This window comes from Rhinolophus sinicus, linkage group LG07 (assembly GCF_036562045.2).
Source record: "Rhinolophus sinicus isolate RSC01 linkage group LG07, ASM3656204v1, whole genome shotgun sequence".
Lineage (NCBI taxonomy): Eukaryota > Metazoa > Chordata > Mammalia > Chiroptera > Rhinolophidae > Rhinolophus > Rhinolophus sinicus.
Genome location: NC_133757.1, coordinates 83,108,251 through 83,126,782, shown reverse-complemented (window position 1 = coordinate 83,126,782; position 18,532 = coordinate 83,108,251). Strand labels below are relative to the sequence as shown.

The 18,532-nt window shown below is 39.0% G+C and overlaps 1 protein-coding gene across 2 annotated transcripts; it reads right to left on the bottom strand.

The window, feature by feature from the left end:
* Positions 1-5,100: 5,100 nt before the first annotated feature.
* LOC109454331 (uncharacterized) lies at positions 5,101-18,285 on the bottom strand. 2 transcript variants are annotated; one of them, XM_019744833.2, is made up of 5 exons: positions 18,134-18,277; positions 15,464-15,507; positions 7,933-8,059; positions 7,671-7,731; positions 5,101-7,286 (listed from the first exon to the last, which is right to left on the bottom strand). In XM_019744833.2, the coding sequence occupies exons 2-5, from the start codon at positions 15,482-15,484 to the stop codon at positions 5,633-5,635; spliced, it is 1,863 nt and encodes a 620-aa protein (XP_019600392.2). In that variant the 5' UTR covers positions 15,485-15,507; positions 18,134-18,277; the 3' UTR covers positions 5,101-5,632. The 2 variants fall into 2 exon arrangements, with proteins under 2 accessions (XP_019600392.2, XP_019600393.2); XM_019744834.2 differs by lacking the exon at positions 15,464-15,507 and having other exon boundaries at positions 18,134-18,285.
* Between the last annotated feature and the right edge of the window lie 247 nt (positions 18,286-18,532).

Below are 18,532 nucleotides of genomic sequence, written 5' to 3'. Positions count from 1 at the left end.
TTAAAGTCTTTGGGCTGTATACCCAGAAGTAGTATTGCTGGATCATGTGGCAACCCTGAATTTATTTTTCATCAGTTGTGAAGAATAATTTTTTTTTGCCTTTAAATAATTTAGTTGCAGGGATAGGTTGGTTCCCTTGGTGAAATATCAGAACTCCAAAATCCAGGCATAGATGGACAACAGTGAAGTTGACATATATCATCATTAAATTGTCTCTAAAAACCTTAATCTAGACAATTTCTAATTTAAATCATGTATGTGATATCTCATTGCTGAGGGGCTATTCCATGGGTGTTCTAGTATTTATATTTATCTCTAGAATTTAGTTTGCTTATTTTTTAACTATCTTGTATATGTATATGTGTGTGCGTGTATATACATGTATATATGTATATATACGTATATATGTATATATATGTATATATACATATATATGTATATATATGCATAAGAGAGTTGGTAACTAACTAGGTAAGTTTCCTTTGAATTCAAGACTTCTGTAATCGATGAATTAAACTTAATACAATAGATTCTAAAGCACATTATGTATAAACTGTGATTGTCTGGGCTAAAAGAAATCAAATGAAATGTTTCAAGTTGCCCATTTAAAACATTTTATGAAATTAGTATTTTTCTTCCTTTAGAGAAAGTACATATGAAATGTTTACTATACTTATACCTAACAATACTCAGATATTTGTAAGGTAGGCTTACACATAACTCTACACCTCAAGGAATTAGAAAAAGAAGAACTAATGAAACACAAAGTTAGCAGATGGAAGCAAATAACTAAGATTAGAGGATAAATTAATGAAATAGAGACTAAAAAGACAATAGAAAAGATTAATAAAAATTCTTTGGAAAGAATTATTAACTGGATTCGCAGAAAAAAGAGAGAGGACTCAAATAAAATCAGAAATGAAAGAGGAGATATTTCAACTGACAATACTGAAATACAAAGGATCATAAGACAATACTGTAAACAATTATAATTGGACAACCTACAAGAAGTGGATAAATTCCTACCAAGATACAACCTACCAAGACTGAATCATGAAAAAATTGGAAATCTGTCTGAACAGACCAATTACAAGTAAGGGGATTGAATCAGTAATCAATAACCTCCCAAGAAACAAAAGTCCAGGACCAGATGACTTCACTAGTGAATTCTACCAAACTCTCAGAGAATTAATACTAATCCTTCTCAACTTAGTCCAAAAAATAAAAGAGGAGGGAACTCTTCCAAACTCAAGTTATCAGGCCAGCATTACCTTGATAACAAAAGAAGACAAAGACTTCACAAGAAAAAAAAAATTTATAGGCTAATATCCCAGATGAACATAGATGCAAAAATCTCAACAAAATATTAGGAAACTGAATTCAGCAACACATTGAAAAAGACCATTCACCATGATCAAGTGGGATTTGTTCCCAGGATGCAAACTTGGGTCAGTATGAGGAAATCAATTAACATGATGCACCACATAAACAAAACGAAGGATAAAATCGTATGATCATCTCAACACTTGCAAAAAAAGCATTTGACCAAATTCAACATCCATTTGTGATAAAAACTGTCAATAAAGTGGGGATAGAGGGAACATACCTCAACATAATGAAGCCCATATATAACAAACACACAACTAATACCATACTCAATGGTGAAAAGCCAAAACCTTTCTTCTAAGATCAGGAACAAGACAAATACGCCCACTTTTACCACTTTTATTCAACATAATATTGGAAGTCCCAGCTACAGCAACAAACAACAAAAACCGGCATCCAAATTGGAAAGAAAGAAGTAAAAGTGTCACTATTTGTAGATGACATTATGTGTGTGTGTGTGTGTGTGTGTGTGTGTGTGTGTGTGTGTATATATATATCCATCAAAGCACTGTTACAACTAATAAACAAATTCAGTAAAGTTGCAGGCTACAAAATCTGTTGGATTTCTATACACTAATAAAAACTATCAGAAAAAATTAACAAAACAATCCCATGTACAATCTCATCAAGTAGAATAAAATACTGAGGAATATATTTAACCAAGGAAGAGAATGGCCTGTACACTGAAAACTACAATATGTTAATGAAAGAAACTGAAGAAGACACAACTAAATGAAACAATATTCCCTGATTATGAATTGGAAGACTTACTATTGCTAAAATGTCCACAATTCAATGCAATTTGTATTAAAATTACAAAGCATTCTTCACAGTAGAACAAACAATCTGAAATTTGTATGGAACCACAAAAGACCCCCAAAAGCCAAAGTACCCTTGAGAAAAAAAGAACAAAGTGGTGTGTATCAAGCCTCTTGAAACTATGTTACAAAACTATAGTAATTAAAATGGTATGGCATTGGGATAAAAGCAGACACATAAATCAATGGAACAAAATAGAGAACAGAAATAGACTACACATATATGGTCAACTGATTTAAGACAAAGGAGATGAGAATACATGATGGTCAAAAGGTATTCTTTTAAATAAATGGTGTTGGGAAAACTGGACAGACACATGCAAAAGAATGAAAGTGGACCACTATCTTACACCACACACAAAAAAATAACTCAAAATGGATTTGAATGTAAGACCTAAAACCACAAAACTGCTAGCGGAAATCAGAGGCCTTAACCTACTTAACATAGATCTTGGTGACACCCAAAGCAAACGCAACAAAAGTAAAAATAAATCAGTAAACAAAGAAGTAAAACTTCATTAACCCAAAATCTTCTGCAGAGCATAGGAAATCATCAACAAAATAAAAGTCAACCTACTAAGTGGGAGAAAATATTTGCAAATCATTTACTAAATAAGGCTTAGTATATAAAATATATTTTAAAACCTCATACAACGTAATAACAAATAAACAAAATATCCAATTAAAAAATGGGCAGAGGGGTGGCCTGACGGCTCAGCTGGTTAGAGCACAAGCTCTCAACAACAAGGTTGCCAGTTCAATTCCCACATGAGATGGTGGGCTGCGCCCCCTGCAACTAAGATTGAACACAGCACCTTCAGCTGAGCTGAGGCTGAGCTCCCAGATGGCTCAGTTGGTTGGAGTGCGTCTCCTCAACCACAAGGTTGCCATTTGGACTCCTGCAAGGGATGGTGGGCTGTGCCCTCTGCAACTAATAATGGCAAATGGACCTGGAGCTGAGCTGCATCCTCCACAACTAAGATCGAAAGGACAACAACTTGACTTGGAAAAGGTCCTGGAAGTAATAAAGTTCTGTTCCCCTTCCCCAATAAAATCTTAAAATATTATGTAGTATACTAAGAAGTGAATTTATATATTTTAATGGAGGTACTTACGGTAAATGGTGTCTAATACACCATAGGAAATACATCAGTGTTCAGATAATAAGTACTAAAGGCATAATAAGCCCTTTTGGAGGACTGGGAGCTGGCCTGCAATCTTTGTAAAGCCAAGTCTTATCCTATTGAAGAGGAAGATATCACATACCTCCTTCTTCAAAGGTACTTGGTGTCTATGATGGACCAAGACAAAAATATATTTTGCAACCATGTTTTTAAAAATGATAAAAGTGATCATTCCGAATCATAAAAATGATCATTATTGCCCTTTTCTTACTAATATGACTGACTGGGGCTTCTTACAAATTAAGTTTAGCTTTACTACAATAGTTTTGCCTTCTAGGAAACAATGTTTATGACTACCAATAACATAATAAGTTTCCCTCCTCATAGGATTCAATATACAAAAATGTCCTGCTGCCTTGCATAGCCATCAAATCATCTAACACAAGCCAAATCCTATCACAATCCTGAGCACGCTTTTATGTTACAACCAACAGTCATGTGTACTTTGTGGTCATTCTTATTAGAATTCATTACACCCCTCCCTGACTACAGGCGTGATTCTGCAGGTCACTGGCAAGAGGGCTGTGAAGAAAACTATGATTTAAGTTTTTGGGATTAAGAGTGAATGAAAATTAGTGTCGTGACAAAAACTGTAACTATAAAGAACAAAACAAAATGAGTCTTAGGAAAAATTACACTTGTGTGTAATTAAACACACATGTATTGACTCAAAATATTATATATGATGATTATATAAAGAGAATAACAAAGTTTATTTGAAAATCTGTAATTATAATGGGATATTTTAACATATCCTCTCAGGAAATGAAAAACATAATATTTGTTAGCACATGGCTTAGGAAACAATAAAATATTTCTATGAAAAACCTGCAAAAATGTTCATTTGACAAAAAATGCACATACTTTTAATCACATACAATCAAACATAATTGAAAACATACCCAGGGATTATATTCAGCTACAACTGACAGGAATCACCCACAGGCTTCCTGACAGGAGGAAGGGGCTTATTCTGACATGGAAGTACCGGGTCACAGCAGCCACTGCACATGCGGCAGAGAAACAAACTCCAGGTTTTCCCATGTTTCCTTCTTTTTGATGGCACCATGTCATGGTGAATCAGGAAAACATAGTCACCAGCACTTGACAGTTTAAGGTGTTTCGTATACAAATTAGACCTTATACAGATATAATCTAGAGAAGAGGAAAATCAGACATAAGCAAGAAAGTCTAAATCAGTTTCCTGAGGACACAAGAGACAGAAAACTCCAAACTCTGGTGGATCTGTACTGCGGATCTTGTGAAGACACCAGTGGAAAGCTACACCTCTCAGAAATGGATATCACACAGTTGGTGGAAGTTGTGAGGATAGTATTAATTAGAAAATCAAAGAAGTAAAAAAATGGACTTGAAGATGGTGTCCTTCAAGATCCTATGTATCTGTCTGTCCAAATAGTGTTTTCAAAATATGACTAATGCTTTCTTCGTTTTTGCCTTCCAAATATAAAGCAAGTGACTCTATTGAGGAATTCTAACCTGGAACCATAATGGGATGGATTCTGGAAAATCAAGTTCCTAACATTACCTACGGGGGGTGAGGGGAGTGTGGGGGTGAAGGGTATTTCCAACTGTAGATTTTCTTGCCCTATTACAGGTCACTCTTCTTAAATCAAAGTCAATTCACCAAATACAGGTCAGAAGGAAGAACACAAAACAAAGGTACAAATATAAAAATAATATTCGCATGAAACTATATTCTTTCATAAAATTGCCATACATAAAATTTATTCAAATTATTTATAAGTATCAAAAATGGGAAAACACTTGTATCCATCACCTCCAAAAAGGAGCTTTACCAGAGGAAAAGGTAGAATATATATACTAATTTAGGGATATAAAGGATTGCCATAAAGACACTAGGGAAATCCAACTACAATACTGTTCTTTTTAAATGGCCCCTTAACACAGAACAACAACAAAAACCATTTAAAAAAATTTAACCTCACTGCATGTAAGAAATATATTTCAAAGTGGAGAGAAATCTTATTAAACATTTCAAGGAAAAAAACAATAATTATCTTATGTACTATTGTTGAAAGACTACTCTCATAATTATCGCAACTGAATATTCATTTCTGAAAGCAATTAGTAGAAATACAAGGTCCAATAATGCACTTTAAGAGAAAGGTTTAACAAACACAATATATCTGCAACTTTAATAAGAACTGTTTCATATTGAAAGTTTTCTGGCCCATTATACATGGATTAATTTCTATCACACTTTCATGTAGCATTTTTATTTTTTTCCATGGGAAGTTTCACATGTAAGGTTGTGGGCCAATGCAAGTCTTTCCCATGCTGTTTACATTCAATAGGTTTTATCCAGTGAGTCCTTTCATGCATTAGAAAGGAACTGGGATAACTGAAGACTTTCCCACATTCTGTACTTTTATACGGTTTCTCTCCAGTGTGCATTGTCAGGTGTCTTCGAAAGTTTGTGTGATAACTAAAGGCTTTCCCACATTCCTTACATTCATAGGGCTTCTCTCCAGTATGAGTTCTTTCATGTATTTGAAGATAACTGAGATACCTAAATGCTTTACTACATATTTTACACACATAGGGTTTCTCTCCATTATGAGTTCTTTCATGCGTTCGAAGATAACTCAGACATCTAAATGCTTTGTTACATATTTTACATTCATAGGGTTTCTCTGTAGTGTGAGTTCTTTCATGTATTTGAAGATAACTGGGATACCTGAAGGCTTTACTACATATTTTGCATTCATAGGGTTTCTCTCCTGTGTGATTTCTTTCATGTATTTGAAGATAACTGGGGCACCTAAATGCTTTATGACATATTTTACATTCATAGGGTTTCTCTGCAGTGTGAGTTCTTTCATGTCTTCGAAGATCACTGAGACACCTGAATGCTTTACTACATATTTGGCATTCATAGGGTTTCTCTCCAGTGTGACTTCTTTCATGTGTTTGAAGACTTTGATAACATCTGAAGGCTTTCCCACATTCCTTACATCCATAAGGTTTCTCTCCAGTATGAGTTTTTTTATGTTTTCGAAGATAACTGAGACAACTAAATGCTTTACTACATATTTTACATTCATAGGGTTTCTCTGCAGTGTGAGTTCTTTCATGAATTTGAAGATAACTGGGATACCTGAATGCTTTACTACATATTTTACATTCATAAGGTTTTTCTACAATGTGAGTTCTTTCATGTTTTCGAAGATAACTGAGACAACTAAATGCTTTGACACATTTTTTACATTCATAGGGTTTCTCTCCAGTGTGGTTTCTTTCATGTGTTTGAAAACTTTGGTAATATCTGAAGGCTTTTCTACATTCCTTACATTCATAGGGTTTCTCTCCACTGTGAGTTATTTCATGCATTCGAAGAGAACTAGGAATACCAAAGGCTTTACCACACTGTTTACACTCATAGGGTTTCTCTCCAGTGTGTGTTCTTTCATGTAATCGGAGTGAACTTGAGCAACTGAAGACTTTCTCACACTCCTTACATTTATAAGGAGAATCTGTAGTGTGTGTTATCATGTGTTTTCGAAGGGTTTTGAGGCACATGAAGACTTTCTCACATTCCTTACATTTATAGGTTTTCTCTCCATTGTGAGTCCTTTCATGTTGTCGAAAATACTGGAGATAACTAAAGGCTCTCTCACATATGTTACATTTATACGGCTTCTCTCCATATTTCAGATACTCAGAAGACTTGTGTCTGGTGTGACATTTGGTGAGTCTACCAAGGGATGAATGATACACAAAGACTTTTCCACATGAACTTCGCACATAGGGTTTTACTTCAATTTTCTTCTTCAGATGGAAATTTGAAATAAGGTTGAAGTTTTCTCCACACTGACTATTCTCTTTACTTTCACAGAGTCTCTCCACCATATGATTTCTGTAAAAAATGAGAAGCACATTAATGATTTCTTCATTAATGATTTTATATTCACATTTTTTATGATTTTTAGGAAAAGTATAGATATTTTGTCTTATCTAATTTGTCTGAAATTAAATATGCTGAATGCTCTTCAAGATGACTTCACCCTTGCTTTTATCACACTGTAATATTAATAAATAGGGTTTATTAATACTGTTTATAAGTGAGTAACTTTGCAAACACTAAACATGTATGTTACATTTAAGAAAGTATTTTTGTAAAAATTTTCTAAGAAAGACATTTAAAGCAACATTTAAGAGTTCTTTTTAGCTTCTTTTAAAAATTTCGTAACAAATTAGAGTTCTCACTCTAAGAGATACTGCTTTCTGTTGTGTGACTCACCTTAGTTTTCTCCCCTGGTGTATGTACTGATCTTCAATGTCAGGATCTTCCCATTTTTTCCCTAAAATGTAGAACCAGAAAAATGATCCCAAAGTATCAGATTATAGAAAAATTATTAGCTTCTGGATCCATGATTAGCTGTGACCACTCCTAGATTATTTACCTGCATCCTCCCTTTCCACATCTCACATCTTGGAACAATGTTGATGAACAAGAAACACTAGTTCTCTAATTGACAATTGAAGGATGTTGTCATCCTTACCTACTGAGGCCAGGTTCCTGAAGGTTTCCCTCATCACATCTCTGTAGAGTTTCTTCTGTGAAGCATCCAGCAGAGCCCACTCCTCCAGGGTGAAGGTCACAGCCACATCCTCAAAGGCCACTGAGTCCTAGAACATCCCAATATATGTAGAGTAGGATGTGAGAGACTGACAGCACTGGGCATCTAGACTCCACTTATAGGACGGTCACGTATGATTCTCTCATCTCCAAGCATCTCATCTATGACTTGAACATCAAAAACTTACTCTCCGTCCACACTTACTTTTTCATAAACTTAATACTATCATTAACACATGGAAATTACAAATTTTTACTGTGATTACTTTATATCTTATTAATCTCCAGTGTCAGGGTCCTGAGCATGTAGGGAAATAACCAAAATGCTATAGGGATGAAACATATATTTTCATTTTAAGGCCCATCAATTCCTTGAGAAAAACAATTCCTTTTTCTTCTCCCTCATTACTCACCATTTATAGCACTCCAGGAGGCAGAGGGTAAATCTGCATAAAGTTTTAATGAATAAAATATAGTGGAAAACTGGAAGCTTTTCCTTCTATTCACATCACCAAACAAGAGTCCAAGAGGCCTGCAGAAATTAAACTTTCAACAGAGCCAGTTGACCATGTCGTCCCAAAATCCTCCAGGCCTCTATCAGTCAGTTATCGGGTACAGCTTGTTGAATTGAAATATGCTTGTGGAAAAGCACTGTTTTTAACTTGTGTAATATTGATCACAGACTGAGTTCTTCCTTTTTCTTTCTCTGTCCAATTTAATGGGGCTAGGAAGTTATTTGGAACATAGAGCTCAGACACGAGGAACAAGGCATGGCAAGTTAGTCATCAAAATCCCTGTACTTCTAGCCAAATGTTAGAACACATAGTGAGAGAATATGCCAGAAGAGCTCTTTCTGGTCAAACCATAACAGGGTACCTTGGGCCTCACTGCTCTTGAGGAACAGGTTAAGAGCTGCAGCTTGCAAGGAGTTCACTGAAGTCCACATGGGTTAATGGTGAGTTTATCCCCGATTACAGAATACATAAAGGATTCAACAGTGCTTTCCTCCAAAAGAACACAGAATTTTCATTCTCTCATGTCTGGAGGAAGTGTTTACTAACCAGTCACCCTAGAGGCTACGTTGTGAACTTCTGGTGTGGCACTTAGAAAACTTAGGAGCTATCATCCTCATTTTCACACACTCATGATAATGTGTGATAATGATAATAATTTAAAACACACACACAAAAACTACAACTCCACCTCCAAAAACCAATGAAACAAACAAAAATAAAACTGAAAAAAACTTGAACAATTTTTCTTAGATCCATCGGAGTCTTTAGATCACATGGAAAGCTGGCACCTTCAAAATAGGAAAAAAGGAAAAATAAGACAGTACTCTGAAATATGCCCTAAATACTCTGTTCTTCACAAAGCCTGCACTCAAAAAAATCTCTTTCACCAGAGTCTAATGCAAAGAAGATGAAGAACAAAAGAGAACACAATATCCATGAACCCTAAGGCAACCCTCTTTAACATGAGGTTTGAAATACACATAATGGGAATACCTGGAGGAAAAAAGGACAGAAATAGGAGCGATAAATGGAGGAATGATCATTAAAATTTCCTAAAATTAATAATAGATGGCATACTGTAGATCTGGAAAGCTCTAAAACACAAAACATGAAAAATACCAAAAATTGTATACCCAAGTATATCATATTCAAATTAGACAAAAATCAAAGACAAAGAGAACTTATTGAAAGAAGCCAGAGAGGACATTAGGTATAGAGAAACAAAGATCTGAGTTAAATCAAACTTCTTTTCAGAAAAAACCACACAGGCAAGAACAAAGCAGTGTGAAATATTGAACATTTTAAAATTAAAACAACACTCTAATAGAATGAAAGGTAAAGGGATGGAAGAAAATGTACCATGTCAACAGTAATCAAAGGAAAGCTGGCATAGGTGCATGACTTATGAAGATTTTAAACCAAGGAAAACTCAGAGATAAGAAGGGGTAAGGCAGAATGATAAAGGGGTCCACTCTCCAAGAAGGCCTACCAATCTCTTAGGTGTATGTGCATAGCAACACAGGGGCAAAATATATAAGTTAAGGACTGATAGAATGCAAGAAGAAATAGATAAACCCACGATTGTGGCTGGAGAGTTCAACACCCCCTTATCATGAAATATAAATTCCTGTAGAACTGAACAACACTATGAAACAACTGGACTTAATTATAATCTGTGGAATACTTCACGCAACAACAGAATACACATACTTCTCAAGCTTGCATGGAACATTCACCAAGATAGAACTCATTCTGGGACATAAAACATACCTGAAAAATTGGAAAGAATAAAAATCATACAAAATATGCTGTTAGACTACACAGAACTTAATAAAGAAATCAGTAACAGGAAGGTAGTTAGAAAACCCTGAAATAAATGGAGATTCAGAAACACATGGGATCAAAGACGTCTCAAGAGAAATGAAAAATTATTTTGAATTAAATAAAATGAAGACACAATGTATCAAAGTTTGTAGAATGCAGCTAAAGCAGTGCCTAGAGGGAAATTTATGGCATTGAACAAATACACTAAAAATATCTATAATCACTAATGCAAGCAACCACCTTAAAAAATGATTAAAAAAAACAAATTAAACTAAAAGTAAGCAGAACAAAATATAATAAAAATTAAAAAAGAAAACAATATTATTGTGGAAAATCAATGGAGAAAACATTTTTTTTTTAAATTTTGTTTCTTTGACAAGATTCATAAAGCTGGTAAACATCCAGACAAGGTAACTAAGAAAAGGTATCCTGAAAGTATTACTATCAAAAAGGAAAAAAGGGGGGAATAACAGGATTTGATAAAATGGAAAACCCACTTATGATAAACTAGCAATAGAGGGGAATTACCACTTCTTGAGAAAGAACATCCTCAAAACCTGTGGCTAAATACATCACATTTGTTGCTCATGACATGAGTGCCTGTGAAACACCAGAAAGATCCCACAACAAGAGAGATAACTACTGGAATCAATAAGAAAGTATAGCAAGGATTAAGGATACACAAGTCTACTGCTTTCTCACAGATCACCACAAATATACTCAACTGATCTTTGACAAAGGAGGAGAGGCAATCAATGGAAAAAGAAAGGCTTTTAAACAAATAGTCCTGGAAATAATAAATATCCACATACAAACACATATGCACACACACACACAAAACGAATGTAGACACAGGCCTTACACCTAAATATAAAATGAAAAAGTAATAAACTCCTACAAAATAACATATGAGGAAATCTAGGTACAAATGAAAAACAATGAGGTATCACTACACACGTATTAAATGGTTAAAACTCAAAACACTCAAACACTAAATACTGGTGCAGATGTGAAGCTGCAGGAAATCCTCAATCATTGCTGTGGGAATGGAATCAGGCACGCCCACACTGGAGACCAGAACTTTATTTCAATACAAAATATACTCTTACTACATATAGTAGGATCCAGCAATCACACTAGTTGGTATAGACCAAAATGAACTGAAACCTTATGTTCACACAAAAACCTGTACATGAATGTTTTTAGGAGGTTTATTCATAATTGGCAAGAATTAGAGTTAAGCAAGATGTCTTTCAAGAGGCAAACAGACAAACAGTGGTAAATCCAAACAACAATAGGTAAATCCATGGGGCAAAATACTGTGCAGTGATAAAAAGACATGAGGGATTAAGTCATGAAAACACATGGAGGAACACATAAGTACATTGCTAACAGAAAGAAGCCAATCTGACAAGGCTACGCAAGTTCCAAGTAATAACAACAGGCAACAGACAGAACCATGAGCCAATAAAAAGATCTTTGCGTTTGAAGGATTTAGGGGTTGGAGGGAGGAATGAACGAGTAGGTGGAGCACAGATTTCTGGGAAGTAAAACCACAGTACGACTTATAAAAAATGATGGATACACATTATCATACATTTGCCCAAACCCACAGATCCTCTGACACAAAGCCAATGCTAATGTAGACTGTGCACTTTAATGCAGCAATATTGGCTCAGCAATTGTAATAAATGTACCACAGTCATACAAGATGTAAAAAATAGTGCAAACTGTGTGGATACACAGGGGTTATGTGGGAACTCTGTACTCTCTGAAACCCAGTTTTTTCTGTAAACCTAAAACAGCTTTTAAAAAACTGAAGTCTACCAAAAACCAAAAAAGATGAAGGCAGACTCACACAATTGACCCCGATGACTGACTGATGGGTGAAACAGGCCATGTGTCATTCACCCGATCTGACCTTACGTCAATAAGCCAGCCTGGTGCTCTAGGAGCCTGAGAGCAGGAAGGAGGAGAAACGTCCATGGAACACCGTGTTGGAGAGCGTGCCATCTATATTCTGAGAAGTGCCATGGTCACTGTCGTGTCCAGCGCAACACAGGCAGTGAGTGAACAAGAAGGGGCGGCGAAGGGTTAGGAAAGAAACAGAAATCAAGAAAGTTATGAAAGAAGGGGCCAAGGGTCTCATAGCCTCAAAAGACTGAGAGCCCCGAATTGGGCTGCCTTGTGGCTTTTATTGATGTACACACAAGGAAGCAGCATTGCTTTCTCCACGGTCTGTGAGTCTCATACATCGTACCAGAAAACTGATCCAAACCAATCATCCTTGCCTGCAAGCAGCCGGAATTGGAAGTCCCATGATGTCTTAACAATTATGGTATGTGCCTCCCCAGGGACAAATCCTTTATGCTGAAACTTATTGATAAGAATAGAAGGAGAACTGATGTTATCACATCATTGAATCATTTCCCAAGCAGGTTGTGGAAAGGAATACAGCCACATAGGCAGAAGCTCTCCTTTGCCAGGGGAAAGTGGGGGGCTGTGCCCACCTCTATAGACCCCGTGAGTTCTCCTGGTGGTCCCCATGTGGCTGTGCCTGGCTTGGGTTGCTCCCTCAGTGGGGAGTCTTACCCGTCATTGGCTGACCAACTGTCTTTTGGGGGCCAAACAGAGAGACATGAGGTGTAAGCACAAAGGTGAAACAAAGTCCCTGAAAGGAACAGTCTCACAGACTCTTCTTTCTTTAGGGACAGGCACGAAGGGACAGACGGTTAGGCTACTGTGTGACAACTGTCACTGCCAGTGTCTGGAACTCCAAGTGGATGAGGCGTGTCCTGGTGAGTCCTGATATGTAGACTTAGTAATGGACAGACAAGTGTCACCTACATTTATATTCTGGGGATCTGAGTCAAGAGATTCCCAGAGTTCTTTTACCACAAAGCGGCAACTCTTAGACAACAGTCCAAGAGCCTGTGAACATATGCAGGCGGGGACAACTGTGGGCCAGCAGCACGATGACTGCCTGATGCTGGGTGAGCTGTGGCCCTTGGGCTTGGTCCTTCATCAGAAACGTCCCAATTCAGGGATGAAGAGCAGCAACTCTCCACGGAGCTCCATCATGTACGAATGTGCTCTGTCCTCCTGAAAGCCTGCGCTGCCCACGCTGTGCATTCAGTGAATCCCAGGGAACAGCCCAGGGAACCAAGGAGTGTGGCAGACGGGTGACCTCCTCCAGCACCACGGCTTCTTTCAAGGCATGGGAGTTAGGAGGTCATCCCTTCTGCAGGGCATAAGCCTGAGGGAAAAGGATGGCTCCATCGTATCACAAGCAGGTGTCAGCAGCCAAGCTGAGCAGGTGGGAGCTGTTTCCAGGCCAAAGGCATAACCGGAACCTCGGTAGAGGGTCCCATGCTCAGTGCTTATGGAGCCTCTATCTTCAAGAGGGCCCAGTACTTGGTGGTAACTGCAGCCCTGATGGCACACAGTGTGGGGCCCAGGACAGGCCCTTAATCAGAAGCCTATGGACAACTCAAGGTCCTCCTCCAGGAGGCTCCCATCGAGGCCAACAGGGTTAGAGGCCTCCTCCACGACAACCGGTTGCTGTACGGAGTCCAAGTACCCTGGGCTTAAGTAGGGTTTGAACTAATCCCTTTGCTGCGCCAAACTGAAACTATGGTGCTGGCCGCTGTAACCCAGGGGGTCGGGGTCTTTGTTGCAACAGGTGCAGGGGCGGCAGCAGCAGCAGCATCAGGGTTACTTAGGGGTCCTGCTGGGCCCTCTGGAATTTCCCTCCCTACCATCTGTACCCGTCTCTTCTCTGTCTGTTTGAAATAACTACTCCTGAAGGAGTGACCATGCGATAGGCTCACCTCATTCACAGGTTATGATAATCCTCATAGCCCCCTGAAATCCCTCACTTAAGTCTGGTGAACCCAGCCTCCGTCACACCTTCACTCTAAACTCACAGTAGGGTTCCACCTAAGACATCAACCCAAAACCACTGTAAGGAGGGCCCCATTCCCATAGTCCTGCTCACAAAGGACAAAAAATTACCCACTCAGAGTCCTCTGTATACAGACCCCAGGCTGGGTGGGTCCACGATACAGCGCAGGGCAGCACAGCTCACAGGAGGGCTCCCCAACTCCCAGCAGCTCCCAGTGCAGGAGCCTCCAGGCTTCTCATCAGCCTGACAGGTAAGAAGCAGGAGGGGGAAAGGGAGGTGCAAGGCTTAAGGAGTCAGTAAACAAACATCAAAAGTGTGGACCCCCGACTACTCATGATAAGAACAAACACGGGTAAGAAAAACAGGCATCTGCACTGGCTTGTTTTTACATAAAGACACACTAACAGTATGATCCAGAGGTGATCAAACCTGCTTATTTGAGAGTGGATAGAGTAAGAGCACAGGAGGGAGGGTATGCGGGCAGGGAGTCTGAAGTTAGCCTCTTACCTTAGAAAAAATTTTAACCTTCCCATGCAGGTTTAGTTCAAATAAAAAGTGATATTTATAATATAGACCACATTTCCTATGGTTAATCCTTATTTTTAATTAACTTTTGCTTTTTAAAAATAACTTACCTTTTCTACATAAGAAACCACTCCACAATTTAATCCATTAAACACTAAATGATATAAAAATGGAGACCATAACAAATTTATAGGGTGACCTGTTAGCTCAGTTGGTTTAGAGCATGGTGTGAATAACACCAAGGTGGCGCATTTGATCCCAGTGTGGGCCACTGTGAGCTGCACCTTGCTAAAAAAAAATTAATTAAAAAAAATAAATAAAGAAAAAGAACTATATATTTTTATACATATAAAAATTTTTATAAATCCCTTTCTAACTAAAAGGACAAAAAACATTATGACAGTTTTCTCTCTACTGTATTTCACAATAAGGATATTTTCGGGAATGAATGAGGTATTATAACGCATTTAGAGGTTTGCAATTAAGCTGTGAAATGGATTAGGAATTTCAAATATTTACATAAGCTTTAATGTGTTTCCTCCTATCATTGAAAATAAATATTCAGTTGTTTTTTCCCTCATTTCCATTAAAACAGTTCATTTACCTTAGGAAAAGTAAAGCCTTTTACATGTCAAAGTTCTCTAGGAAAGGGCACATAGGAAACTAACTGAAAATGGAAAACGCACCTGAGACTTAAAAACACCCATCTCACATCTTCAGGTTGTCTTGCCTGAATGGAAGCAAAATTCTATTTATTTCCACAATCACTCTTGCCTTATTCACATCATTTCCTTCAGTCCAGTTGTATCTTAAAAGCCTAGGTGCTAATGGAAACAAGAAGGAAAGGGCTGCAACAGTCAATGGTTAAAGAAATCCAATGAAAAGAAACACAAATGTTGGAATCAAAACAGATAAGCAGCCTGCTTAGCCACAGTTAAGAAAAACCCACGTTCGAAGCTTAGGGCTTAGACACCCCCGGTTGAGACAGAACCCTGGGAGTGAGTCAGTCTCTGGGGAAGGAGGGAGGGACACCTGAGCAATCCCAGGAATGAATGCTGACAGCTCCACACACACCCCCTCCTGTAAGCATGGAAGTGCTCCCTCCCCCAGGCTTCCATTATCACAGTGAGGAAACTCTCAGCCTGATTCTGTTTACAGTTTTGACCCAAATGAAATTCCCAATTCATAAACCCTTTGTCCATGAGATGGAACACCTGATCTTCACAGACTTTCTCAGTGTTCACAAACTACACTCTGAATCTACCTATACTGTGGATGCAAAACTCAAACAAATAGTCTAAAAATGTCGAGGTCTAAGAAACCACAACTTCATAAAGGGCGTCACCACCCCTCACACACATGCACCTGCACCCCAGCTTTCCAGGGCTGCAGCTTTTCTCAGGGTAAAGGCCCCTCCACGGTGGGTGTGAGCAGGTAGGACACCTGCAGGGGAGGCTCCCCAGGAAGAACTACTGGGCCTCAAGTACTTCCCTTTTGTAAAAAAATATTAATGGAGCCACATTAAAAGGGAGCCAGAGCTGCCATCTCAGAATGACTTAGTACTGTCTTATGACTCAAACCTTGCAATGTTAAAACAGGGCAAAATAACATTTGGACAGGGCCTAAAGCAACACTGTCCCAAAAAACTGCAAGGACAAGAAAACAGATACTATCTCTATAGGACTGATGACTAAGTGAAAATTAAAAACATTGTTTAGAATTAGCATCACTATGCTATGTCACCTGCATCAGTAAAAATGCTTTCCTTCCACTGATATAATTGTTCCCGTTTTCTCATAAATACCTCTTGCTTTTATCTCCTACTTGGAATATTATTTGGGCTTCTGCCTGAATCAACCCTTCCCAAACAGCTATTCTTAGTGATCTCCAATAGATGCTTGTTGCCTCTCACTTTGAAAGGTTTTTGTTGTTTCGTTTCCTAGGTTAGCACTTTATAGGCTCAAGGGAGCCCTGGCTTGAATTACTGACCACAGGCCTCTGCTTCCCACTAGAGTTGTTTTGCCACATCGTTGATACTTTAAATGATACAAACCCAGTGTTTGAAGAATCCACCCAAATCACTTAAATCCAGTATTTATGTGGAAAGGAAGGAAGAATATTGTAAAGGTCTTTTACTAGTTCAACTAGAAAACCTTAAATATCTGTTTAAAAATATATATCAGATGATTATATTTTCAGGGAAAGAAAGTAATTTGTAAATAATTAATCTACTTGAACAATTCTGTCCTGCAAGGCTAAACCCAGGAATTGTATTTTAAAACACCTCAAATAAAACAAACCTCAAAACTTACTACACGTGCTCAGGAAGAAAGATTGAAAGAAAATGGAATGTAATACTGGAATACTTTATTCTGAATTCACCTCTTTCCTGCCTGTTTGGAACTATTTTATACTCAAGCTCCACTGATTAAATACATTTTACCCCTATTGAAAAAATGAGACTTAAATACGTCAATAAATGTTTTCAAGTCACAAACCCAGGGAGGGGCAGTGCTGACAGAAGACAACATCCAGGAAACTTTCCAAAGAGGAGCCTCCACCCAAAGGACTTCCCATAGGACGTCTGTGCCCAGGACAGGTCCTGGGGAGAGGAACGGGGATTTCATAAAACGTCTTTCAGGTGGTATTGTCTGCTTTCCTCTCACATAAAATATACACAGACAATATAAATCTTTAAAAGAGAGCATTGCAAAACTCTGGGGGGGAAAGATAAGCAATTAAAATATTGAGAATATTGAGACTTTGAAATACACCACGGAGAACAAACATTTGATAATGATGCTATAAATGGGGAAGTCGGCTTAGGGAATGCCGGCAGGTAACTGGAAATTTAGGGACTTACTGCCAGCCCCAGGTGGAGACAGGTGGGGGGTGGGGCAGGAGAGGCTCGTGGATTAGAGACCCTGCTTCTCAAATATTTGGAAAACTCAGGAGAAACCGGGTCCCGTCTGGGGAGAAAGAAGAGACTGGGGACCCCACGGACTACAGCTCCTCCCACGCATGAACCCCCGAGCCCCAGTCACGACTGTTCCCCAATAACCCTCCCCGTGGTCACCGCACCATCTGGGAAGAGGCGGGGGTTCGGGCAGAGCTGCCCAGAGAGGCTCCGGGGCCCAAATCGCCGCGCGCAGTGACGGGACAGGACGCCCGGGGTCCGGCTGCCGGTCCAGGCCCCACGCTGCGAGCCGGAGGGGACTGAGGTCCCAGCGGCACCCCCGGCGGAGGCGCAATCGGGTGGCGGACTCCGACTTGACAGCGGGGAGGCCGAGTTCCGCCATGGCCGGTTCCAACCAGCCTCTCGTCCCAGTCTCCTCACCCTAGAGCAGAACACTCACCATTTCTAGGTTTCCTGGGTTTCCTGGGTCTCCCTGAGTCCCTGCTACGATTCCCACCAGTGTAGATCACAGAGCGACAGAGGTTGTGACAAAGTCAGCAGGGACCGTTAAGGGCCCGCGACATGGGATCCTGCGAAGGACCATAGGGAGTTGAAAGGACCACGCCTGTGCGGACCATAGCCCCACCCACCTGGCCAAGAGGCGCTCTTGATTGGACAGTTCCTAAGGTTTCGCCCCCTCGTACCTGAGTGACAGCTGGTGGGAGAACGCTGATTCTGCTGAAACCGTTTCCGCCTGTGAATGGTACCAGACCTAGCCTGGTATATTTGCATAAACAGAATTTTTCTAGTCCTGCGACTGCCTGTACTGTTTCCCCCCAGCTCTTTGTGAAAGCCAGGG

What these genes read in the sequence shown, in the direction of transcription:
- LOC109454331 (XM_019744833.2), bottom strand. Translation starts at nt 15,484, where the DNA reads ATGGGTGTTTTTAAGTCTCAG. An exon ending in TGGGTGTTTTTAAGTCTCAG is followed by an intron (nt 8,060 to 15,463) that starts GTGCGTTTTCCA and finishes GGGATGTTCTAG; the next exon opens with GACTCAGTGGCCTTTGAGGA. An exon ending in CAGGAACCTGGCCTCAGTAG is followed by an intron (nt 7,732 to 7,932) that starts GTAAGGATGACA and finishes TCTACATTTTAG; the next exon opens with GGAAAAAATGGGAAGATCCT.